The sequence below is a fragment of the Platalea leucorodia genome (assembly GCF_965183815.1).
Source record: "Platalea leucorodia genome assembly, chromosome: 8".
NCBI lineage: Eukaryota > Metazoa > Chordata > Aves > Pelecaniformes > Threskiornithidae > Platalea > Platalea leucorodia.
The window spans coordinates 42,243,668-42,270,173 of NC_138830.1; the positions used below are offsets into that span (position 1 = coordinate 42,243,668).

Below are 26,506 nucleotides of genomic sequence, written 5' to 3' on the forward strand. Positions count from 1 at the left end.
CAATGTCATGTACTACCTAACCTTAGCAGACAGGGTCACAGTCTTACAGAACCATTCACGCTCACCATTGACCTCCCTGAGAGCAGTTTCAGACCATTATAATGCTGGAAATGACCTTTGAATACAGATTTATAAAGAATACATATAGAATTATACAGATTACAATAAATTCAGCACCGAGACCAAGTTTTATAACATACAGTATGGCAAAACAGACCACAAGAAAATATACACAGCACCAAGCATTACCCACTTTATTTAGAAACCAGTAACTTTCGGTTATCCTGAGATATTCCAGAAGGCTGTGTTGACACGGTAGACAGAAATAAAAGCATTTTCTTTCAGCTTTTTAATGTTTCTTTGTATCCCAAAATGCTGGTAATTTCATTTTTACTATAAAGTTCCTTGCTGACAATTTCATTTGTAATTAATAATGACTACAATGCAACAATGGCTGCAGTGACTACATTTTAACAGTTGATGGCACCAATCACCTCAAGAAATTGCCTAGCTAAATGTTAGATTACATTCTTATATGTGAATGTTGTAGAATAATTTGATGGGAAAGCAAAACGCAAATGTCTAAACAACAAAACCAGAAAAAAATTAACTTCAGGAAAGTACAGCACCTTTCTCGAATATGACACTCATCATCAAAACCCTATCCTGTTTAGAATGCGTGTATGTGTGTAAATGCCGTGTGTGTACACAGATGTCAATTTTTCCATTTTACCGTGCCACAGACAAAAAATATATTGGACTCAAAGATATAACACTTCAAATTCAGATAGGAAAATGTATATAGCCATACCTGGACGTAAGCATTTAGTGTGATTTTCCAACGTGCTAAGAACTGCAAACTCTCATTTGGTTAAAAAGTTTCTAAACAGGGATACAAGTGCTTTTATATTTTTTTATATATATATTTTTATATTAATCCTTTCCTGGTGTAACATATAAGTGGATTGAAAGAAAATATGTATATTTAGATACACAACTCATCCTCCCTTAGGAGGCTATGTTTGATGGACAGCTAATAAAACTTAACTTCACAGTGATGCTAGAGATGGACAAAATAAGTGGGAACCAAATAGCCTAGGGGGAACTTGGAAGATACTCACCTGGGTCTGGGATGGGAGGAGATGAAAGGAACTAAGATATTTACTCCTTTGCACAACAGCAGCTCAGTATTGTCAACCCCAGGCATTCAAAAGTCTAGCGAAGCCCCAGAGCTACTTTTTGAGAACTAATCTTATCCTTCACGTCTCATTTTAAGACTTTTTGAAATAAAAATGTGTCCTCTGTTTTCCGAGCTATCAGAGCCAAGGATGTGGGGATGGGAGTTACACTTGTATCCCCTGCAACCACGAGGAATAAAACTTACATTTCTTTTTAAATGAAATCCAAGACGGCGATACCAGAACATGGCTGTGCCAACAGTGTGTTAAAACCAAACTTCTGGGCTGTGAAATCGTGAAAGAGGAAGGTTTCTTTCCTAGGCGGGCGGCAGCCTCTGCCCGCGCCTGCCAGGCGGGGAGACACCGCCGTGTGAGGACTGAGCCGGGCGCCAACGCGCGGGGCGCGGCGAGGAGCCGCCAGGCTCCCCTCAGGGCAGCTGGGGCAGGGCTGCCGGTCCCCGCCGCTCCGCAGCGGGAGCCGCGAGCCGGAGCGAACGCAGGAGGCGGGCGGCTCGGCCTCCCGCACCCTTCCGCGCCCCGCCGCAAGCGGCCCCTCCCGCGGAACGGCGAGACGGAGCCCGGCCGAGGGCGGAGCGCCCCCGCCGCCCTGGCTAAAGATGGCGCCGCGGCCGCGGAGGGGCGCTGCCACCGCCCCGCGCCAGGGGGCGGTGGCAGCGCCGTCGCGGGCCGATGACGTGCGCGGGCCGTGCGGAGGGAGCCCGGGGATTCCCCGTGTTGTTGTCCTGGGGCCCGGCGGGATGGGAGGCCGGAGCGCGGGGCGGCGCGGCCGGCGCTGATGGCGGGTCGCTGGGCAGCCCGCGGCTCCCAGCCGGGGGTGGACGAGTTCACCGTCCCTGCGGAGAAGAGCCGCCTCCTGGAGGGGAGCCGGGGCCGCATCGAGGGCTTGTTCGAGGTGCGGCTGGCCGTGCTGGGGGCGCAGGGGGACTGGCGGCCCGCCATCCCGCCGCCGGGCCCGCCGCCCGCCGCCGCCAGGATCTGGGTGCAGCTGGCGGGCGGTGGGAAGGCCGTGCGCAGCGCCAAGGTACGGGGGGCCGGGGGCAGGGCGGGAAGCGGCGCCCGGCCGGGTCGGTGGGGCCGGGGTCGCCCGGGGGGAGAGCGGGGCCGTGTCTGCGGGCGGAAGGGCCCCTCTCGGCCGGGGCAGGGCTCGGGGTCGCTGCGTGCGGGTAGGAGGAAGAAAGGGTGGGGGAAAAGTCAGTGCTTCACCAGGAAACAGAAGCGGTCCTGCCTTGCCAAATAGGTGTGTTCCAGGTGCCAGGGTGTCTCCGGTGGAGTTGACATAAGCGTAGAGAGAAACAAGTCAGCCGAGAAGTGCAAAGTTCGTCGGCATCGCAGAGTGCGTTACGGTCACCAGGTTGTGAAATGTCACTGTGAGGGGCTTTAATACCTGTGAGAATGGGCCAGCGTTTGCTTTACGGCGTGATTAAAATGTATTATAGCTCTCCTTTTTCTTCCCTAAGTCAAGAAATTCTTTGGAGTTGGTTGGGTGTTGCCGTATCTCGCAGTTGCTTTACAGACTTCACTTATTCTGTGGCGTTTAGTATCTTGTTAGCAAAGCTCTCACTAAGAGCATAACAGAGCTAACATTTCCTTAGTGTAGAAGTTGGCAGATCCAGACTGCTTCACCAGTCTGTTTGCTGGAGCAGGTAGCTTTCTTTTCTGTTTGTGTCTCTGACTGTGACATAAGTTGCTGTGAAGTATCTTCACAGAATTATTTTGTTAAATCTCTTGTGCAGCTAACCTTTGGGGGAGCTCAGTAGTAATGACGAAATTAATATTACTCATAGTGGACCTGGCAACTATAGCTGTTTGAATCATGTGATGAGAACGGTAGTGTGAGCACTAGCTAGGCTGAAGGCAGCTTTCAAAACCAAAATCTCCATATGTGGGCGTTTGTGTCTTTTTGTTGGTTTGTTTAAATATACATATATATTAGTGAAGATCCTTAGCATGTACTTTGTGACTTAATTCCCAGACTTGGCAGTCCGCTTTCAAAAACTTCACTCCTTAACTATGTGATGCCTAGGACTTCTAGGAGAGTACTTTGAATGTTGATGTTTTTGAATTGTTTGACTCTGAAATTGACTCAAAACCAATTTGCTTGTATATTTGGGCCCAGAGATCCCAGAAACCCTTACAGGTAGCATAAACAGCTATTCTTCTCCAGGCAGCTGCAGTACAACTTTCTTTTTTTCCAGAAAATTGAAGCCAGAAACAAACAGCGCAAGATTTCCATTTTCTAATTGCTTCTTTTCCTAATAACATATAAAATGTTTCCTACTCCGAATACTTTAAAGGGTGTGGGAGACGTGACTTCCCTTACACGTAGAGCAGTTTTCAGACCCTATCTGGAGGGATTATTGACTAGAAAGTATGAATAATTGCACATCTTTATTATCTCCCTTTAAAAGGTTTTGTGATAGAAATTTGTGTTTTAATTCATCAGTCACATGCCATGTATTCGTTCTTCAGTGCTGTTTAGTAAATGTAAGGAAAAAAAGTCCCAGATTTTGAATATCCTTTTTTCTAATTTCGTTATTGTCCTGTTGCTCTGCAAAAGCAGTCATATGATGACTAAGGCACGAAAAGTAAGCCTGTGGGTTCTGTTGCCAAAGCAGTTTGTGCTAATATGGTCTTGAAGCAGCCTGCCTTGATACCTGTGGTGATGTAACTCAAGACGTGATAGGAAGTGGTGTTACATTATTCACTACCTTGTATCAGTTTTTCAGTTCCATTTAAAAGAGAAGTTTAATTTCTGAGAGTAAAGACAGGTAATAAAATTTGGTATACTTGGGAGTCTGCAAATATAATGACTGCAGCTTAGAAACTAGTTTCACTACATTACAGAATTTTAAGCACAGAAACAAACAGTTTGGGGAAAAGTAATGCTACCTGAAAGAAGAAATAGTATACTGTATTGACAGAGTTCTGAACTCTGACACATTTAAAACAAGGTAGTATAGTGAATTTACCTATTGTAACTTCTAGGTGGCAGAAACAGCAATGGGAGGTTTTAAAAAAAACAAAACAAAAAAACCAAAAAAACCACCAAACAAACAAAATCTATTAAAACCCTGAACTTCTAGAACACAGAACTAGCTGGAGCCTGGAGTTTTCTCAGTCATTTGTCAGTATCATCTGCTTTTTCAAAATACTGAGTTTCAAAGCTTCATGTGGAAAGCTGACTTTCTGTTGAGCTTTTTGGGTGTGATTTTTTTTGGTGTTATGTACCCATTGTAAGTAGGTGCTCTGGCAGTTGTAGTTTCAAAATACAAATGTTTTATTTGGTTAATAAGGGAATCTATCAGAGTCCAGATAGTGGTTTTGTCATTTGTTTGTTTTTAGCATATTTTTTTTCAATAGGGTATCTTTTAATGGATGCTACTGTGGCAACTAATTATATTGTGCCTTGCCACAGGATCCATGTCCTTGGTTCATTAGTATAGAATAAGTAACACATAATAACTACTTAAAAATATAGGATATTTTTAACTAATTAATTATAACTACTTAAAAAAATAGGATAGCTACTGCTGTGATGAGCCTTTGGAAGTTTTCTTTAGAAACTGTTTTTAGAAGTTCAGTTTCATGGACTGGGTAGAATTCTCTAGTGCAAGGCATTTGTTCATGAAGCATATGTTCTCTATGACCAAAGAATGGGGATGGGAAAATAAATCTCTTTTGACTCGTCTTTTAAACTGTTTGAGCTACGACTGAGATACTCTGTTACTATCAGTTTCAAGTAAATTTATTTATAAACAGTAGGATATAAAAGAAAGCCTTCTATGAGATCTATTTAAAAATCATTTCAGATATCTGTATTTTATCTCTATTACCTGGTTTACTGCCAGTATTTACTTTCTCACATTTCTTATGCTAAGTTGGCTTTATTTTCTAATGTACTTGTCCATTACTGACCTAACCAAAACTAATTTTATATATTAGTTTTTCACAAATATTCACTCTGCTGTCTTTTTCTGCTTCTAGGAGTATATTAAGGGACTCTGTGAACCTGAACTAGAAGAAAAGGAGCGCTACCCAAAGGACATGCACTGCATCTTTGTTGGTGCACAGAGCCTGTTCCTCAACAGCCTTATTCAGGATACCTGTGCTGATATAACAGTTCTGGAAATAGGATTGCTCAGTATTAAGGGGGGTGCAGAAGCTGTTGTTATGGCTCAAAGTCATGTTCAGCAGTTTGTGAAACTTTTTGAGAATAATGAAAGCTTATTAAGCGACAATGAATCAGAGATTAAAAAGCAATTCAGGCAATTTGTTGAAGCACATGCAGATAAATATACAATGGATTTACTGATTTTGCCTAGCTCACTGAAAAGAGAACTCCTAGCTCTCACACAAACTGAATGTTGTGAAGTGGAGAGCAATATCATAGATCTTACAGGTTCTGAAAGCCTGACAGAGCTTTTACAAAACAAAGCCTCCAAAGTAATTGCTACAAACAGAGATGGAAGAGCAGGTGGTGAGGAAGCAAGAAACAATGCTGGGACACCTGTAACTGAGCTTACAAAGCAAATGGACACTGTGTTTTCTGATGCTCCTGAAACAAGTTTTGTTCCCATAAACGTCGTGCCTGTGTTAGAGGCAGTGGTGCCTAAAGAAAGGCAGTCATGTAAAAGAAGATCTTCTGATGATGAGGAAAGGCTCCCTAAAAAGCAGTTCTCTTTGGAAAATGATCAGGAAGTGAAATCTGCTTCACACAGTGATCCTTCAGACAGTGATGCCGTTATTGATCTGCTTTCGGATAACTGCAGTGAATCAGATGATCCCAGTTACTGCCTTAAAGAAGGTGATGGTATCAGTGAGGAAATGGAATATAAGATTCTTGTGAACTTTTTCAGAACAATGGGATATTCACAAAATATTGTAGAAAAAGTTATTGGTATCCTAGGACAATCTGTGGAACCATTAACATTGCTAGAAGAAATTGAAAAGGAAAATTTAAAATTTCAAAAAGAACATGAACAGTCATCTCAAAAGCCTAGAACTATCAATCCTCCTCTAGGAAGTAATGCAAATAATTCACAAAAGCTAGAAGACAAAGGCATTTCTAGCAATAAAAGTCCACTTAAATCCAGTCATACTTCAAAGGAGACAAAAAACGAATATCGCAAAATAAGAGATTCACCAAGCATGCAAATTGATGCAGAAGATAAAATGCATATGTTGGTATGCAAACCTGCTTCTCCTTCCAGTAAAAATTCAGCTATATGCTATGAACAAAGAGACGTTTATTGCTCTGGTAAGAATCACAGTTCAAGGTCGAGTGATATAGAAACTGATGGTGGTGTAACTTTTGGCACTATACAAGCTGGAGCTCTAAAAGATGTTGATTTTGTAGCCAGAGGGAGCTCAGATGTGCAGCATATCTCAACTAAGACTAAAACTGCAGTTCAGCAAAAATCTGCAGGCTCCTCAACTCTACAGAATAGTCATCCTGTTTCTGAGGACCAATTAGGACACTGCAGCGCTTCTCAAGTGAGACGTCTCAACCAACACCTTTCCCAAACCTCAAATTCTGAAAATCCTATCCCAGACCAGGTATTGTCCTCACAAATAGATCCTTCAAATCCTGATAGAGAGACAGTGGGACCACACAGACGTCATCCTGATCCTTCAGTTACTGGAGTTCAAAGATTTCTGGAATCTCTGAAAAAGCCATACAGACTGGAGCTGAAAAATGAACCTGGGAAACCGTATTTAAAACATATCATTATTGATGGAAGCAATGTTGCAATGTCGTAAGTATTGTTCTTTTCAACTATCTCTTTGTTAAAACTTCAATGAACTTTCAAATGAAATAGGGACTAAGAGGTTGCTTGTGGCATGTGTGAAGTTTTTGCTAGCTAGCTTTTTGGTGACCAACAGTCCATGTACACAGCAAGGTTTTTCTGCTACTGGTAATGGCTGCATTGGTAAGTTATGGCAAGGCATGATAATGAAAAATTATGTGAGATTGACCATAGCCATTTTAATTTCCAACACATAGCAATTTTGATAGGTTTTATTATCCATTTAGTGACAGCAGTCATTTTTATGACGGACTTGTTTGGAGTTGTTATTCTTTGTTGAGATACTGTGCATAGAAGGAAATTCAGAAGTTTTTAGCAGGTGCACTATATGACATTTACTGCAGTACACAAATCCAGATAGAACAGTGTGGTTGTGGGATGTTCTATCGTGAAACAATTCTTGTAGAACTTACTTTTGCTTTAAAAAAATTGCATAATCTGAAGTTGAACAAATGCAATAAACGGTTAAAATAGATTAAGGAAAATCCTTGATTTTGACTTAAAAATTGGTTGGTAGTTGCAATATTCTGGAAAATATTTTCTGTAAAGCCTTTTAAGACTTATCTTTCCTGCTCTGGTAGAAATTTGTGAATTTGTAAAAACAGGTAGCTGAGATTTGTGAAGCCCAAACTAGTTTGTTATAACTAACTGGAATAGCAAAAATCAGTTAGAACCTCTATATCTTTAAAATTTTGTGCTTCACTTGGTTCATTCTACTAGAGGTAGATGAGATCCTTTTTGATAACAAGGTTTCAAAATGAAAAGTGAATTAATTCTACAGCATTTCTTACTAGGTAACGGTCAAATTTGAAGCCCACTTTGTGCCATTTCAGACCAACCTACTTAGAATTATCAGTGCTCCAGCTCGATGGAACACTTCAGTCAGAAGTAATTTCAGTGAGCTCTGCTCTGTTGGAAGCAATTTTATGCATGAAACTTAATTTACTTTGCACACACCTAACAAAGAAGTTGAGTTACCATCAACTTAAGTGTTTTGTTTTTTTTTTACTTTTGCTCTTAGCGTCTTGTAATTTTAAAGTGGAGGTTCTTATATAGTACTAATATATTTGTCCTTTAACATTACACATTAGTGCTTGGGTCCTGTTACTTTTTGCAAATGTAGGCATGCAACAAAAATATTCCATCCCCCTCCATAAAACTTGAAGAATAGGGAACTGTGTGTATGTGTGCACACACCTTGTCTCCTATCCCTCCTGATATCTGAAAGAATGTATGCAAACGATAGTAGACAATTACAGGGCTGTTGGATAATTTTAATAGATTGGGTGACATGGCACCATGCAAACAAACCCTATGAAATGGGCAGTTAATACTGAAAAGATCAAGAAAACCCTTTCATTGACTATGATGCAGGGGTTCTAATTCCTTTTTTTTTTTTTTTTTTTCTCCAATGTTTCTATTTTAGACAACTTTGGAGGGCATTGCCAATTACAAATTTCTGTTTTCATTTTCTTTTTTCTAAGTTTGTTATAACTAACTGGAATAGCAAAAATCAGTTAGAACCTATATATCTTTAAAATTTTGTGCTTCACTTGGTTCATTTTAACATTTGTCTCATTAAAACTGTCCCTGAATTGATTGCTGTTCTCTAGTCAGGAAGAGACTTGGATTTGTTCTTTTTATACTAAGTAATTTTGGCAAGCACACGTCAGAAGGTTTTGTCAGTGTTTGCTATGGGGCTTTTTTGTAGTTTTGGAATATGAAAGTGAGCAATGACAAATGCAATATTTCTTCTTCTTAATGAGGAAGTGGTATTTTTTAAGAACAAACTGACTGACTCTTCTGCTCCACTTGTCAATGTAACAATAAGTAAGAGTAAACTTACTATGCTAACTTGCTACTTAAGATTTTTTTGGTGCATTCAGAGTTCCTCTGAATAGGAGTTCCTCTGATTAGTCGTAACTAATTCTTGAATAGGATATTTTCTAAGAATAGGCCAGAGTACCACCAGTGATCCCATGAATTCTGTAGGATGCTCTTAGGCTAGAAAAACACATCTGACTGGTTAAGGTACATGTATCATATGTCATCTACTTCCAGCTACTAGATGAAAGAGGCTTCTCAAAATAATGGGCTTAAATGCTGTTTAGGGGAAGAAAATAAACCTTTAAAAACAAAATTATAATGTTATGTACCATAAGAAAATAATGTCAAAGTCTGACCTAAAATGAATTTAATGTTTCAGACAGTTGACAGACAGCTGGTACAGTTTCCCAGAAGTAACTATGTAAACACAGATCTGCACGTGCATGCACACACAGTTGTGTTAAGGGGGGGGGGGGGGGGAATGGATATATGCTTCTAGTTTCACAGAGATAAAGATGCCCTTAGATATTGTTCTTTCGTGGTTATGAAAGATCTACTGTAGCTCCTAAACATTTCACCAAAATTTATGGAATAGCAAAACTTCCTCAATTGTTAGGGATAGTGAATACTTCTAACTCCCTGTTCTCTGAATTTTGCTTGAGAACAGAGATAATAAATTCTGTTGTTACTTTTATGAAGTGCTAGTAGAACTGTTGATATTATCTTAGCAAATTGGGGAATCAATCTTCACTCCTTCTCTTTATGTACAGTCCTAGCCTGATGACTTCTATTTTGATACCTTGGTATTTGCTGATAACCTACATAGACTACCAGATGATACCTTGAAATTCCTAGACATATAGTTCATTCAGAAATATTTCTGCTGATGTTTTAAACTTAATTCATGTAAAAATATATCTCACTTTGCCTGTTTTTTCTATAGGCCTCTTATGTATTTGCACATGTTCCTGCTACATCGCTATTTTTCCCCATTCAGAACAAAACATACATTTTTAAATATGATTAGCGTCAAATGCAGTTTACGGACCAGGGACCTAGTAATATAGAAATGTTTGCAGTTAGTCCGGAAAGTCTCTATAGCACTGATGAGGCATCAAAAGTAAATCTAAGTAAGTTCTGTTTATGAGAAGGAATGTCAGAAGATTTCTTCATGTGTAACCTTTCCTACCAAGTGATCATTAATTGAAGAAGGTGATGATCATCCTTATAAATTGATTTCCCCAGGTTAAAGAGCCCAGAGCTAGTCCCTTATGACTGGCAACAATAAAACTTTTCCAGTCAATCACTGGAGAGTTAAGTGAATTAATAGATTAAGGTTTTCTGTCATTTTATAGTCTTGCTAACTTAAAGGGGAACTCTTGACACTGCTTTAATTCAAATACAGTGTTTTGTTACAGTAAATAGTTTTTAAAGCAAACTTATTTCCTCATTGTTCAGACTCTGTTATTTAGAAAATAGTGATGTAAAAGTGCAAGTCACAACTGAGTCATAAGCTACCTTGAACTTTTTAAAATGATTTCCCAAATGTGTATGAGTGGAAGAGAAATGCAAATTGTTGGGGTCATGGAGAAAACAACGAATACACCACATCTTCTTTGTGTATTTTTTTTTAATATGGAGAGATCTTTTCATCTACATATTTCATCTATGGGGTTCTGTGTCCTTTTTTTTTTTTTTTTTTTTTAAGAACAACCAAATACATCTGAAATCAATGAATTAAAAGATGGCAAATAAACATCTGCTTATCTCTCCGATGGCTGCGAGGCTACTGTAGGCAGTGGTCTCCTAACTTTTTTTTGATTGAGCACCCTCTGCTGGTTTTGGCTGGGGTAGAGTTCATTTTCTTCATAGTAGCTAGTGGGGGGCTATGCTTTGGATTTGTGCTGAAAACAGTGTTGATAACACAGGGATGTTTTCATTACTGCTGAGCAGTGCTTACACAGAGTCAAGGCCTTTTCTGCCTCTCGCACCACCCCACCAGCGAGTGGGCTGGGGGTCCACAAGTTGTGATGGGACACAGCCGGGACAGCTGACCCCAACTGACCAAAGGGACATCCCACACCGTATGACATTGTGCTCAGCACATAAAGCTGGGGCAAGAAGAAGGAAGCAGGGGGACATTTAGAGTGATGGCATTTGTCTTCCCAAGTAACCATTATGCATGATGGAGCCCTGCTTTCCTGGAGATGGCTGAACACCTGCCTGCCGGTGGGAAGCAGTGAATGTGTTCCTTGTTTTGCTCTGCTTGCGCACACAGCTTTTGCTTTACCTATTAAACTGTCTTTATCTCAACCCACGAGTTTTCTCACTTCCCCACTGGGGGAGGAGTGAGTGAGCGAGCGAGCATCTGTGTGGTGCTTAGTTGCCGGCTGGGGTTAAAGCATGACACACCTCTATGAGTAATAAAAATCTTTGAGCATGCACCGCCAATATATGTATATTTATCAACTATATATGTGCATTACTGAAGTTCTCATGTTTCCTTCATGCACCCCAATGGATTGTCTTGCACACCAGCTGGGGTGCGCGCATCCCACCTTAGAGCAGGGCACAGTAGCTGGGTGCCATTGACGTACAATCCCCAAATGTGGTTATATAGCATCTGCCACCTGCTGCTCAACCAAATGAAAACTCTGCTTATGGAAAGCAAAGGACAGAGAACTGCCTGAAAATAGCAGAGCCATCGAGATATTTAAATGTCCTACTAAATAATCAATGCATGGGGGCCTGGGTTTTTTTTTAATGTAGGTATTCTGCAGCTTCCTTCTGGCTAAATAAAGCCTCGTTATTTTCTTACATCTTAGAAAGTGAAGAATTGTTTTCAATGTTGCTTTGAATTGTTTTCAGTTTTACTTCTCAGTACTTTGAGGTTATGGACAGCTGCTTCCATGCCTATGTTGGGGTTTTTTTTCTGACCTCTGAGTGTCATGTGTTTTTGGGGGCGGGGTATTAATGCATTGCCCACATGCTTGGACTAAGGCTGAATGGGCTTCCAAATCACTTGCCTTGTGTCTTAACTCTGGAAGGCTGCAAGAAGCTGAAGCGTTTTTCCTCTTGACATGTGCAGCTTAGTAAAAATGGCACATTGATCGATTAAAGCTAGCTGTACTTTCAGTGTGCTTGTTGAATGAGAGAAAGCCCAGAGTTTACTCTAACCACTAACAACTATTTTAAAAAATTGCCTCTTTTTGTGTGCGGAAAACAGGCCTTTCAGGGCAGACTGAAATAGCCAGATAGTAGTTGGGTAATTTTAAATTTAATTTTATTAAAATGCGGAAGAAACTCACAATGAAAGAATAATTGGATGGAATTATATCTTGCTAGAACTGTTTGTAAATAATGATATGTATTTTCCTTAATTTAGTTATAAAACCAAAGGGAAAATGTTACATGTCCTGGAAAGCAACCTGCTGTTTAGTGCTTTGTGCTGCTTATGATCATCTCTCATTTAACTTCAGAAATACCTTTGTAGGGTCTTCACAGTTTTTTAAAGAACTGGGACAGCCAAAACCAGTATTTACAATGGCAGCTGGGGAACAGATGCAGTCTTTGAGATGGATGTCTTGAAAAGACCACCTTGCTGTGGTAATTTGCTGTCCTTCAGATGTTTACCTAGCTCAAATAAAGCATTTCATATTTCTGTTTATCTAGCAGTGACATATTTATTCATATTATAGCTCACCTTAATTCTACATGTTATTTGATAAAGTTAAATATATTGCTTCTATTTGCATGCCTTTTTTTTTTTTAAATTGCTACAGAGCAGGAATTTGTTATTATACATGACAAATCAAGAGCTGCTGTTCTAGGCTTCAAAACATTTAAAAAACAGTGCTCTGTGTAGTTCAGTGGGTTTAAAGCTCTAAAACAGGAGAATGGACAAGTAGAGAAGGCATAACTTTCAACATGAACATCAAGACCTCTGCATCTCTTGAAGCCCAATTGAGAGCCATTAATACAGTGAAAGTATTTAACAGAGTTTTCCAGTTTATTGAATAGGATGTCTAACTTAAAGTGGGGGGATGATGATTGCATTTTAAGTTTATGACCTAGGAGGTTTACGAGGGGTAACTCTTCTGTGACAATTGCATTCCTTTATTTGACTGCTCTTGACATCAAGAACACTCGATTTTATTGGGGCCAGTGTGGCATAGGATTTTTTTTTTTCTCCAGAAACTCTGTTAATAAGTTGGATTTTTTGCCTTTTGTAGTTCAGATGTAGCTTACTCATTTTTCTGCCCTTCTACATAAAACCTTAATAGATTTATATTTTGATACATTTATTTTAAAATTAGTTTACAAAATTGGAAAAGGATACATGAATGCTACTAAAGGCTGAATTTCACTGTAAAATATTTCCATGGAGATGTTTTAAAGAGGTCTCTGTTCAGAAGATTTCCTGGTAGGTTAAACTAAGGGTTTAAAGATAAGATTCCATTCAAAACTAATAAGGCTTACTGTTAGGTTTCTAATATACAATTGCACGTTAATTAGGAGACTGGTTTAAAATATGATTACTACTTGATCACTTATTGTTGTGAGAAGCACTTTGTAGTGACTTAACATCTAACTCAAAACATAGAGTATGTACTACTTTGTAAGAAGTGCTTTGCCCGTTCATGCCATCAGTTCTGAATCAGTGTGTCTTTTCTACCTAAGTCTGTCTTTGTTTTGTCTAAGTGTAGCCTCTAATCTATGAAAATGCGAGGGGAAAAGTTTCTGAATGAAAATGGGATTTAGCCTTATGTAAGGTGCTAATAGGTGTTTTGCAGGAATTTATTCTAGAGGTATTTTTGACACTGTCTTCTGTGCTTTATTTTGAGATTCTTCTTCCATTATTCTTCTGAATCTCAGTTCCCGGAGTCTGGTTAGACAGTTAATTCTAAAGGAGGACCATGCCATAAGTTAAATGGGCATATAGGATCATTGGGATAATTCAGATGGAGAGGGACCTCACAAGGTCATCAACTCCAATCTCTGTATCACTCATATTGGGCAGTTGCTGATTTTTCTGGAAACTCATGTAACCGAGTTGCAAAAACAGGTAATGAACATCTTGCATTTTTAAATGGGGGAGAAAAAAAAAGATTTCCACTAACATATACAGTGTTTTGAAAATCTTTCTTCAAAGAAATTTGATTATTTTCCTTGAAAATGGTAGCTCAGATTGTTGAAATGGAGAGGAGGCCCTTATATCTTACATTATCAGAGAACTTGTCACATGTAATCCTTGGGAACCAGTTGAACCAAAGGTGTTCTGTTTTGCAGTGAGACTGTATTTGGAACTACCACAATATTGGATTATGATCATTTTAATCTATAATCAATAGATTTTGGAAACCATCTGTCGTGGTTTAACCCAGCAGGCAGCTAAACACCACACAGCCATTCGCTTGCTCCCCCTCCCAGTGGGATGGGGGAGAGAACTGGAAAAAAGGTAAAACTCATGGGTTGAAATAAAGACAATTTAATAGGACAGAAAAGGAAGGGAAAATAATAATAATAATGATAAAAGAATATACAAACCAAGTGATGCACAGTTCAGTTGCTCACCACCTGCTGACAAATGCCCAGCCAGTTCCTGAGCAGCGGCTGTGCCCCCCTGACCAACTCCCCCCAGTTTACATAGTGAGCATGACATCATACGGTATGGAATATCCGTTGGGCCAGTTGGGGTCAGCTGTCCTGGCTGTGCCCCCTCCCAGCTTCTTGTGCACCTCCAGCCTCCTCCTCGCTGGCAGGGCAGTATTAAGCATTGCTCAGCAACAACTAAAACATCAGTGTGTTACCAACATTATTCTCATCCTAAATCAAAAACACAGCACTGTACCAGCTACTAGGAGGAAAATTAACTGTATCCCAGCCAAAACCAGGACACCATCACTATTGCCCTCTTTTTAAAGCTAAACCCACTTCTAATTACTCGAATATCATTGTGCCCACAAAACTGAAAGGAGACTGAGCTATGAAGTCGCAAAGTGATGTTTCTATTTTCTTCTTTTGATGAAGATCTCTTTCCATTTATAAGATTCCTCATCTATAATGTCCATCTGCCTTTTATTTTGGTGAGGCTGTATGTGTAACTTCCAGCTTCACTTTGCAAGCTTTTGTTCAGTTTTCTTTGTATTCATAGTAGTAAAACTCTAGTGAATTTAATCTCCCTTCTCTTTCTTTCACCCCCAGTCATGGTCTAAAGAAATTCTTCTCCTGTCGCGGAATTGCAATAGCTGTTGACTACTTTTGGAAACGTGGCCACAGAAATATTACCGTATTCGTTCCACAGTGGAGAACAAGACGTGATCCTTACATTACAGGTGAGGGAAATAGTTTCCTAATGCTTTCTTTATTAAACTAAATTGTAACTATTTTTTTGGATACTTCTGCGAAGAATGAATGGAGAAAGAATACTTCATAAAATGTTAAGCATGAGCAGTCTGGCTGCTCAGCATGAGTAATTGGGTTTCCATATACAATGTGAGACACTCTGAAAGGCTGTTTAGGCTAACTGATGTACTGTAAGTGGAGACCTTTTTGTTTAGTTTGGGTTTTGTTTACTCTTTAATTTCTAGTTTCAACCTCTTCCTCCCCGTTTTTATAATATTACCAATTCTTCAGCTATCAATATGTCATTTTGGTAAATTAATAGGTACAAAAATAGGCTATCTTCTCTGCTAATTATATCTCAGACTAATTGTCAAATCTATAAATAGCTTAGAAGAAAGCTTTTGTTTTTAAGAACAGTTGTTTCATGTTTTAACAGAGCAGGATTTCTTAACACAGCTCCAGGATGTTGGAATCTTGTCTTTAACCCCTGCAAGGATGGTTTTAGGAGCAAGAATTGCTGCTCATGATGACAGGTATGGAATATATGTAGTTTTCAAGTATTTTTGAACATCTGACTAATGGTTGTAAAAGCTTAATACTTCATAAGCTTCTTCAAACTGTCTAGACAGAGCGCTGCGTATCTAACTTAAGACTGAACTGTTACGTTATTTTACTGTCCTAAGAAACATTTTTATACATAATTCTCTAATAATATTGACATACTGTTTTCAGAAATTCGTGGAAAATGGCAAATTTTAATGGCAATTTTAACAGAAAAAAAAAAGTGAATCCATTTCAAATGTCATCACTTGCATTGAGGAAGAAATTAGTCTTTTAGTAATGTTTTTATGCTTTCCTGATCATTGGTCTATCCATGAATTGTCTTTTATGTTTGGGGAGCAGTAGCATAAATCTGATCAGGTACTATTTTGTTCCATTTTGGGTTTTTTTGTTTTGTTTTGTTTTTATGCCATTGTGGCATAGGGGCATAGATGTGTATTTGGAGCAGTGTATTTGTAACTGTGTAGACTAGTAAATTTCCAAGTCAGTTTAAGCACCAAAGTTCAACTTCAAAATGTGGAGATCATCTTTCAGTGAACAACAGTAAACTTCAGGGTTTTTTGTTGGGTGTTGGGGGCGGTTCCTAGTGCTTACATTGCTATTGCCAATTTTTCGTAGTCTTGAGACATGATTAAAAGTGCATGCTGCTTAATTTTTTTCCACAACCAGCTTTCCTACTTCTGCATCGATGACCAGTTTGCAGCTTTGAAATTGTGTTTTGTAGCTAGCTGCAGTTCGCTGGATTTCGGCTTCTTTATTCCTACTAATAATCATCTGTACTTTATTTTTCTGAGTACAAAATTGCCAGGTTTTTGCATCATGGGCATGCTATTTTACTAGATTGCACCATCATGTTCATGTAGAACTTGATATGCAAAAGATATATAGAGTGCACTTAATTTATCTTCCTTGTTAAAGTACAGCAACTCTGATCTCTTAAATAATAATGTTGTAGCAAAAAAACATAGAAGGCAGCCAAGTTGGAGTGGTTTACACACTAATATTTTATATACACCCAGCATTTCATATAAAATGCTATGTAGGTACAGTATTTACGGTTGAGATTACTGTGGAAATGAGTGGTGTGCCAACATATTTGCGCTTTCATCAGAAGTGTATACATTTCTTTAAAAGAACACCACCCATTATCTCTTTACTAAAATAGTTTCAAATGGCAAAAAGCTTGTTTTCAGACCAGTAAAAAAAAATTATGGGATTTTCTTAATAAATGACTAGTTACCTTTTGTCATAATTTATTTAACAACAAACTGGTAGCAGCCCTCTTGTTAACAAGTGTTGACAGAGCAAACAACTAACACGTGTAACACTATCTTGCAGAACACAGCCATTAATGCTAAGCAAAAAAATATATGGAAATAAGTTTGTGTTGGAATGTGTAATAAATACTGTGCTCTTTTGTAAAGCAAACAATTTACCTCTAAAAATATTTCAGTATCTGATAACCCATGGGTTTTGGGGGGGGTTGCATGTGGGGTTTTTTTATGGAGAAAAAAGCCTTCCATGAAGACTCTGCTAGACTAAACAAATGCATGCTACCTAAAACTTTGTTTATAGTTATATGGTGGGTCAAAACAGAGTAATTTCCTGGTAATCAAAGTGCCTGTTTTCATGCAAATAGATTACTGTTGGATGGTGAAATGTTTAGTTTTCTAGATCTTTGGACGATTTTCAGCAAAGCAGACTATTTTAATGGTCTTTGAAATGAATTTTACAGGTTTTTACTACACCTTGCTGATAAAACTGGAGGTGTTATTGTGACTAATGATAACTTCAGAGAATTTGTGACAGAATCACTTGCCTGGAGAGAAATTATTCAAAAAAGGTAATTACTCAATTTCTATGAAAGCTTAAAAGGATGTCTGTCCTTACAGTTGTAGGCACTCTACCTTCATGTAGGATTTTTTATTTTTAATTAATCTGTCATGCAATTCTGGTAGAGCCCAACAAAGTACTGTGTTTGTTTCACCACTTTGATTCATGGCCTTATAATCATGTTTTGAGTAGTCTAATGTCCCTATTATTCATATATTCTCTAATGTAAGTCTGTTAATTGCTCACATAAATAAGAGCTTGGTGTAGCATCCAAGCTATATCACTTCTGAAGCTCAATGTTAGATCCTGTTAGAGTATACACTTTGTTGTCCATTCTCACAGGCTTTCTTGTTTTACATTTCGTTTCTTCAAAGAGACATGATAGCTGATGCAGACATACAGTGTCACTTTCAAGGTTTCAGAATCAATCACGCTTCACTGTAGTACAACAAATCAGCATAGCTAAACAAAATAATGAACACTTGCAACATATCCCTGTAGCCATTTCACTGCAATTGTTGAGTGTCCTTTGGGTTTAGATGAGTTCACTTAGCTATCACATATCCCTGCTTCAGCTTGTGGATTCTCTGTGAATTATAGTTTCTCCTGTGCAACTGGTTTCTTTTTTTAGTTCGCTTGGGGTTTTGTTTTGTTTTTTCCCCCTCCAGTTAAATCGGGTCATTTTACTATTAAGGTATGTTCTTCTATTGCCCAAATTTCCCACTAATCCCTCAGAGTCTCCCTGACGTCTTCTGAGGGTACCTCTACTGCAGTGACTGGGATCTGTACAGGTCTAATGAAATAAATAATTGAAAACTGTCTTGGGTTCTCAGCATAGCTGGGAGAACATGGAATTGATGTTGGCTAATCATGTAGGTATTTACGCTATTTCTTGAGTGAATTCTACCCAAGTCAGGTCCTGTTCTCGTACAGAACTTTAGTAAGAATACTTAGCACGTCATTCTGAATCTGTGGTTTTTAAAGAGCTTGTGTTAACATCTGCTATTAGTTTTACTTCTGGGGAAATTCCGCTATACCAAATTCTCTCCTTGCAGACAAATTTTAGTTGAACTGATTTCCTTTAATGCAGATTGCTTTCTGTCCCAAAATGATTCCAGAAAAAAAGCTTCTTTGTGTCTTAACTGTAAACAGCTAATGCTATGTTTGCTAGTTGTGTGGCTTTCTGATAACATACACACTTTAGCTATGTGGTTGAAGATCCTTACAAGGAAGGGGAGTTTTAACAATCAGAAAGTCTTCTCTAATCACCTAGAAAATTCTACCCTCGTCTCTTTGCAAAACTTTGCAGTCATCCAACACTTGCTGTCAAAAAAAAAAAAAAAAAGCTCAGTGTTCTGCAGTGCAATGGGAACAGTTCACATAAGCTCCCATTAAATTATTTTGACAGTGAATGCTGGTTGTATCTAAAATGGTTTACTAGCTAAGTTTCAGTGACTCCTGATGTGGTGTGAAGTGTCTGCTCTAAGGCAACTTGTCTCATGCTACAGAGGTGAAGGGGAGCAAGGGTGTAATACATTGTTATTAAATAATATTGAAAGAACTCTCTTGCAGGTTGCTCCAGTACACTTTTGCTGGTGACATATTTATGGTGCCTGATGATCCTTTGGGAAGAAATGGGCCTAGATTAGATGACTTCCTTCGAAGTGAAGGCTGTTCTAGGTACAAGCACTGTTTTCACTTTTGTTTGAGACAGTTACGATTTCAAATGTGAAATAAACTGTTTTCCCAGTTCACTTGAACACTTCTTTAGATCTATATAGTAAAGGTACAGTAAAATTAAGCAAGAACACTGTAGGATGTAGTAGCTTAACAAAAACATGTTTTTCCTATTACTTCAGTCTGTTCAGAAACTGCTGGTGACGTTTGCATCTAATCAAGATCTCTCTCAGAACTAAGATAAGCAAGACAGTAACTTCCTCTTAGATTTGATTGCGGTGGGTTTCATACAAAGGTGGTCCAAACTGTGTTAACGTTGCATAAAGCTGCCAGTGGTTTGGGTATGTGGTAGCCTGGTATCCTGTTAATTACAGTGATGTTATTTAAAACACCTTGGTTGATCACTTATTCATAGCAGGACAATAGGTGCTACAAAAGAAACACTCTACACTCATATTCTTTTGTCACAGGAGAGGCATTTTACTTCACACTTGAGGGTACTATACTGTTAATTAAATGATTTTTGAGAGGCATTCTTACTAAATGCATTTGTATTTGATTCATAATCTTAAATATTAATAAACATATGTTGTTCTGTTAAGATCATTGTACTTTTTAAATGTGCATATATTCAAAGTATGAGTTTGCTTTGCATTAAGTGCCAAGACTTGAGAATGGGTTTGCTCTTTTGCACAAGAAAATAAGCTGCTCTTTGCTCTTCTTCCACCAGCTTAGGAATTATAAATGCTAATGATAGTGAGGAGTATTGAGAGAGCTTTTAGAAACAGGTAAGGTAAATAAAATTAGCAATACAAAAGGCAAGCTATACTTAAGGATTAACACAAAGAATAAGCAGGAATCTCAGCTATTGGAAACAATTGAGGAAAGTGAGACATGTATATACCAGTAGGTCACAGGTTGATTTGAAAATAAGCATGTAACGTCGACATGAAAAAAGCAAGTGCAGTTCTGGAACTCCAATAAGAAACACTAAGAAAGTATTCAAGCTCTAATATAAAACCCTTACGAGATGTCATTTGGAACACAGTGGCTTAGCCAACTGTGTCTGAGAAAAATAAAGTGAAAACAGAGTGTGTTCGGAGAGGTGACTGTGATTGTAGAAATGGAAAGAGACTCTCTTGAGAAGACTCTAGACGAGCTTGGTTTCCTATCTGTAAACTTGGCACTCGAACTAGGGTTTGGTTTTTGCGGGGGTGTGGTGGTGTTTTTTAAGACAGAGGAAAGGTGCCGGTGTAAAGAGTTAATTTTGTTCCTTCCCTGAGACTTTTCTACTTGAGTTAAATGATGCAGAAGGCATAAATGGCACCAGGAACAAGATCATAAACTAGAAGGATCTCGAGCAATTAGAGAGCCTTTCCATGTTGAGTAGCGGGAGGTGTCATAACCTAAATACTTTTAAAATAGAGCTCTGTAATTTAGTTACTGTTTCCCTTGGTGGTAGGAGAATGGACTGTAACGTGATTTCCAGTTCACATTTCTGTGTTATCTGATGGCATCTGAAGTAGACTTGGCCCTAAATTTTGTAGTGCTAGCGGTTTAGAGTAGCAACAACTTTTCAAAGTCTGAAATGAAATCTCAATAATTGAGGAAGCATATTCAGGTCGTGAAATTGCTGAACAACTTCATTGCCCCATTAAGGATATCATATGAGGGAAACAGGGCCTTGGTCTAAATGTGAGCACAGTTCACAGTCATGAGCAAAAGTAGATGAGGAATAGTCTTGTGGAGCATCTGGAAGCCCCTTTGGCCTGTCAGTATTTTCACACGTTCTGAGTCAGCGTACATGTGTTCAATGTATCTTTTTATCCATTTAGCTCAATAGTATTGATGTTGATACTTCATAAAATAAGCTTTGACTGTTGCTGTATTCTGCCAAGTAAAGTACTCACAGCATATTGGAACTAGTCCTACATAATGTTAGTTAATGTCGTTAGTTGTGCCAGATTCAAACTGAAAACTGTTACACCTACTATTTTGTTTCACTTTGAAAAAATGCTTATCATTTGATTCTGATCAGTAGCTAGTTGAGCAGCAGTGAAGTATAGAAGTTATATGCATTTTTCTTTTCTGTTTGTACAGAGACAGCTATCATCTCCTTTACCTTAATTTAATCGAAAGTTTTATTTTGTTCCATAGAGATTCTCGGTCAGCACAAAAGGCTTTACAGAGCAGTGGACAACGTTCTTCTGAGACACCTTTCTTTGTGCCAGTCCCCAAACCAACCAGTAGCAGTCGACAGCCTAAAAACAGAGTACATGGTGATCGTTCATCAGCATGGCTTCCAGTGGAAACAAACATAAAGGCTTGTCTGCCAATTCCACCACAGAGATCTGCCTCAGAAACAGTACAGCTAAGAGAAGCCCTGATAAAAATTTTTCCTGATTATGAGCAAAGACAGAAGATTGATCAAATACTAGCTGATCATCCATTCATGAGAGATCTTAATGCACTGTCTGCCATGGTGCTTGACTGAATATTATACAGAGTTTTTATATCACAACTGATCTGACTAACTTTGAATATCAATGTGAAGAAAAATGTTGCTCTGTTATGTTACTTTGTGAATATTCAGAACCTAATTTTATTTGTATAAACAAAGATATTTTTTGTGTATGTTCTGTTGCTAATAGATGCCAGTTTTTGGTAAATTAAAAACTGCTGCTACTACAGATTTGTAGTAATATTTTCTATGAAAAAAACAAATCTTCTGCTTCACTTGAATTGCTTATTAAAGCGGTAGCAGTTCTAAAGAACTGTTATCACTTTAAATAGTGTGTTGGCACTTTTTAAAAATCCCTTTCCTCAAAAGGGAAAAATCATGTCAGAGGCTTAAAAGTGACTCTTACAGCTTCAGATATATTTTCCAGATGCACACATAACATACTATAACATAAGCCATGTGCCTGTCAGATATCATTGTTGGTGTTTGTATCTAGAGTATAGATATTCTTAGAAAACCTATGCTCTACTAGTACCTCCTTCACTCATGAACTTTGAAATATTTCTCCATGGAAATAAAACAGACCTTTTTAATATTTTCAGATACGAAGACTTCTATGTAGTATATATGTGAACCTGCTTTCCTTAAGCCTGCGTCGTGGATTTTGGAAATAGGCTATAAAGGATCTGTGGACAGCAGTTTGAAGATCACTGTATGGGAGCAGTGGATGTTCGGTGTATTGTTGAAGTACTGTCACAAGATGGCGTTATGCATCTGTTGCTTTGTAATGTCAGCAGGAAGGCTTCTGACATATTCTGAAGTGTTCGTTCTTGCATAAAGGAAGATTAAATGTAAGACAGATAACAATAACTGTAAGACTGTTATGGATTAAATCATGTATTATATGAATAACTTACGGATACTAAGCAGCCTTCTGATATTACAAGCAGCTAAGAAGCTTTGTGTATATGGGTAAAATCTTAGTGCCCATGGAACGAAAACCAAGAAAATCCATTTGCCTGTTCATCCAGATTGAGAGACACTATGCTAGAGTAGTTAGGAGGGGGAAGGTTTCAATTAGAAAGTGTAAATTCACAACTCTCCTCAATAGAAGATATTTGTAATGCTTTAAAAGATCTGTGATACCTACATTGGTTTTTAAATTGGAAATGCTTTTAACTATCAGTACTCCTTCAGAATAATTTTAGTATCTTTAACAATCTACACTGTTACCTGTTTGTCTTTGCCCTGCCTGTTCTAAATCTGAATGCCGTGATAAGCTATTAACAGAATGTGATGCTGTTTATATAGAAATGGCATGCTGTCTTGTGCAGAGCTAATATGCTGCAGTTAATGGTCAGCTGCACCTCTTTAAATCTGTTCTGGGATCTGTCCCAAGGGTGGAAAAAGAGGAACATAATTTATGAAAGCTGACCAACAGGACCGCTTTCAAGAGCAGGAGCAAAGTGAAGATTACTCTGTGTGTACGTCTCTGTACATGCTTAAGTCTGTTACACCTTCCTTTTAACTGGTTTCTGGTGCCAAGTGTTCACATTAGTAAAATCAAATTAAACTGTAAAGAAAATGTGGGCTACAGAGCCCACATTAAGCTTCTGACACACTGAGCCTTACCTGAAAGCATAAGAATAGTGGTTTTCTCTCCAGTAGGAGTTCTCTGGGTTCTGAAATCGCTCTTTGCTTAAACTCAAAAGAGCTGAAATATACTGAGGAAATTAGGTTGTTGAAAGTCTCTTCTTGCATGGTCCTTTCACGCGTATTGTGAAGTCAGAAACAGAAGGCAAAGTCTTGCTCTTCCCTCAACAGGAGCAAACTGAAAGATGATTGCAGCAAGAGCAGAAGAGAAGTATTGGGAACAGTTATAACAGCATCTCAAAAATACAAGTGAAGAAAGGTTTTGAATATGTTTCTACATCCAAATAGAAAACTCTTAATTTTTTTTTTCTGTATAAATGAGAGGGCAATTCATTAGTCGTGTGGGCAGAGTCATTCTCACCAGCACATGTTTGCCAAGCAGTGCTTACCTACTAAGTGCTATGTGATCACCAAGTTCTGTCCCCATAAAAACTTAGGCAGGTTCCTAAAGTCCATTGTCACTGATTGGAGTTGATATCATTTTAATAAGTAGTAAGGGAATAAATTATGACCAGTGAAGGGCTTTTCCTTAACAGAGATAGGATCCCAAGGAAGACAGTGGTGGTGAACTGGATAATTCTGCTTAGTTCTGCATGGGAACTTTGGGTCAGTTTCTTAATTCCTAATAAGCTTTTCCAGAGGCAATCATGAGAATCAAGGAAGTGGGCCAAGAGCAATACAAACTATTCCATCTCTCCTTTGCATATTAGTATACTCAAAACTGAAACCAACTGTGCAGTACAGAAGTGCAGATAAAAGAAATATGGGTTTGGTTTTGTCACATGGAAGGAAGAAGATAAAAAATGAAGTATGTCACTGCAGGGGCAGCAAAAGAGAAGTACCATGTTGATTACTATTTAGTGTGGGAGGCATAGTGAAGCACGTAAACTCTTCACTGGCTAGCAGTGGATTAGGGAACTATATTAATGCTAGTAAATGCTGATGTGCCATTCACTTCTATGCTAAGCATCCAATTTGAAAGGAATTAGAGGAATGTAGCATCAAGTGTTCAGCAGAGTAGTAGCTGATTACTTTTGCATGACACAAGAAGCCTAGCTGCAATAGTAGCTATCTAAAACCTGTAACCTTACTACTTTTTCCCAGATAGAGGACAGACTTGACAAATTAATTGATTTTGATGGCAGAAGCTTATTGCTGGACATGAAAGCAAGCTGTTACAGCTAAAGTTCATGTAAAATGATACCAAGTGAGGCCAAAGGTTCTTTGTTTTCTATTTTTCTTTTTTTTTAGGTTCTATTGTCCCTTCAGCTTTGAGTTTTAAACACTGCATCTCTTAACAGGGCAGATGACAAACATAACCAGTATGGTCTGAATTTTCCTTGAGGGAAATGGGTGGAGCTGTTGCAATGCTATGCCATATGGTAGAGGAACAGCCAGGGTGGCATCTCAGCTGCACTTAGAACAAAACCATCAGTGTCTTTCAGTTTTGTTTTCACTTGTTCTTAGTTCCCTATTAGCCTACTTACTGTAAGTATGGCTGTTCATAAAATCCATAAACAGCCTCTTTCAGTGCACAACAGAACTAGCACTGCATGAAACACAGCAACTGAGAAAGCTGAACAAGGTTTTTGTTTGCCTTTTTTTTTTTAATGGCAAAGAAAATATGCTTTTTTATGCAAGAAAGTTGGTCTCTGATTCTCCTTTATTAACTTAGAGTGGAATGAGCAGAGGAAAAGGTCAAGTCTAGTCCAAGTGTAGCCAGAATATTCCTGATCCCTAGAATAAACTAATTTTCTGTGAGACGGTATACATCGCTAATACAGCTTTCAATTTCTTGGTATTTCCACTGAAATGGGAAGATAAAGGAATATTTCTTTGATCTTGCTTAGAACCTCCTTGTTCCCTCAGCACTATACCAGCTACTAGGAAGAAAATTTACTCTATCCCAGCCAAAACCAGGGCACTACGATAAGATATTAATAATTCCAGGTAGATAACAGCTACTTTTACCTGAACAGAACAGCCCTGAGTTTACCTGTGATAGTAAAAAAGTGCCAAGACCCAGAAATAAGCAACAAAAACCCCCAAATCCTGGATATATGTATAATCTCCTAGCTCAATACTAAAACAATAAAATACCATAATTGAGTGCATTCAAGTAGTTGTGTGTGTGATAACTAATGTGTAACTATGGTCTAGTTCTGCTGTGATCCTTGTGTAGCAAACAGTGTGGTTCAGATACCCAAGGCACTCTGGATTTGTCAGTTTGGGACCGGTAGGATCCAGCTCTAAGCAATGATCTTAGAGCTCTCTACCCTGCTTCCTGCATTGCTCCCGATCCCAGACAGCTCACATTTCAGATATATTATTGGGTTCTGTGCTGGCAAAAGAAGCGTACAGTGAGTGACATGGTTTTGCAAGCAACTCCTGCACTGATGGTGAGCCTGAACTTGTCATTCCTGCTGGACCTGACCTCATGCTCAGTGTCTTCTTACCGTGTTTCCCAGTGTGTCCCATAATGTTGTATTTGGGCTTTTTTTTCCTACCAGTGTTAATGCCTTGGCTGTTCCAAGCACCTTTCCCATCATCTTGGAAGACGGAGTTGACTGAACCTAAGAAAAAAAGCACATCAGTTTAAAAATATGAAATATACTGTTATATTTATTGCAAAATACTATTTCCTAATGCTAACTTGTATGAAGAAAGAAAAATATGAAAAATTGTCAACATACCGTGATATGTGGGAAAGCTGTTCTTCACTGAAAAAAGTTAAGATGAAAACCCTAATATGAGTAGGTAAAAATCTCTAGGAAGAGAATGTTACAGGACAGAACAAGTTTTTTGCACACAGGCACACGGGAGCATTACATAGGTCCATTCACAAGTTTGCTGAGGACAAAACAGTGCCTATTGGCAGCAGGTAACAGGCTGGGTATACAGCAAGTGCCCACATGGGGTTTTTGCCTATGAAAAAATACTAATTGATTAATGATAAGCTAACAACATAATTGTAAATCACCTTTTGTTTAACACAGAGAATGAACACACAGAGGGTCAATTTGTAGCGCTAATATCACTACATAATTCCCATTCTTTTTATAGACAGATCTGAGATGATGCTTAGATTTTAATGGGTGGAAAACATGGAAGAAAAGGGCTTTGACGTGAGGAACTACAGAATC

The 26,506-nt window shown here is 38.6% G+C and overlaps 1 protein-coding gene across 4 annotated transcripts; it reads left to right on the forward strand.

The window, feature by feature from the left end:
- Positions 1–1,903: 1,903 nt before the first annotated feature.
- On the forward strand, positions 1,904–26,506 carry N4BP1 (NEDD4 binding protein 1). Of its 4 annotated transcripts, none has more exons than XR_014228965.1 (8): positions 1,904–2,220; positions 5,184–6,955; positions 15,038–15,168; positions 15,615–15,711; positions 17,475–17,582; positions 19,145–19,252; positions 21,407–22,561; positions 26,427–26,506. XR_014228965.1 is itself a non-coding variant. In XM_082319517.1 (7 exons), exons 1-7 carry the CDS (start codon positions 1,975–1,977, stop codon positions 21,741–21,743), a joined length of 2,799 nt encoding a protein of 932 aa, XP_082175643.1. In that variant the 5' UTR covers positions 1,904–1,974; the 3' UTR covers positions 21,744–25,275. The 4 variants fall into 4 exon arrangements, 2 of the variants coding, with proteins under 2 accessions (XP_082175643.1, XP_082175644.1); XR_014228966.1 differs by having other exon boundaries at positions 26,431–26,447; XM_082319517.1 differs by lacking the exon at positions 26,427–26,506 and having other exon boundaries at positions 21,407–25,275.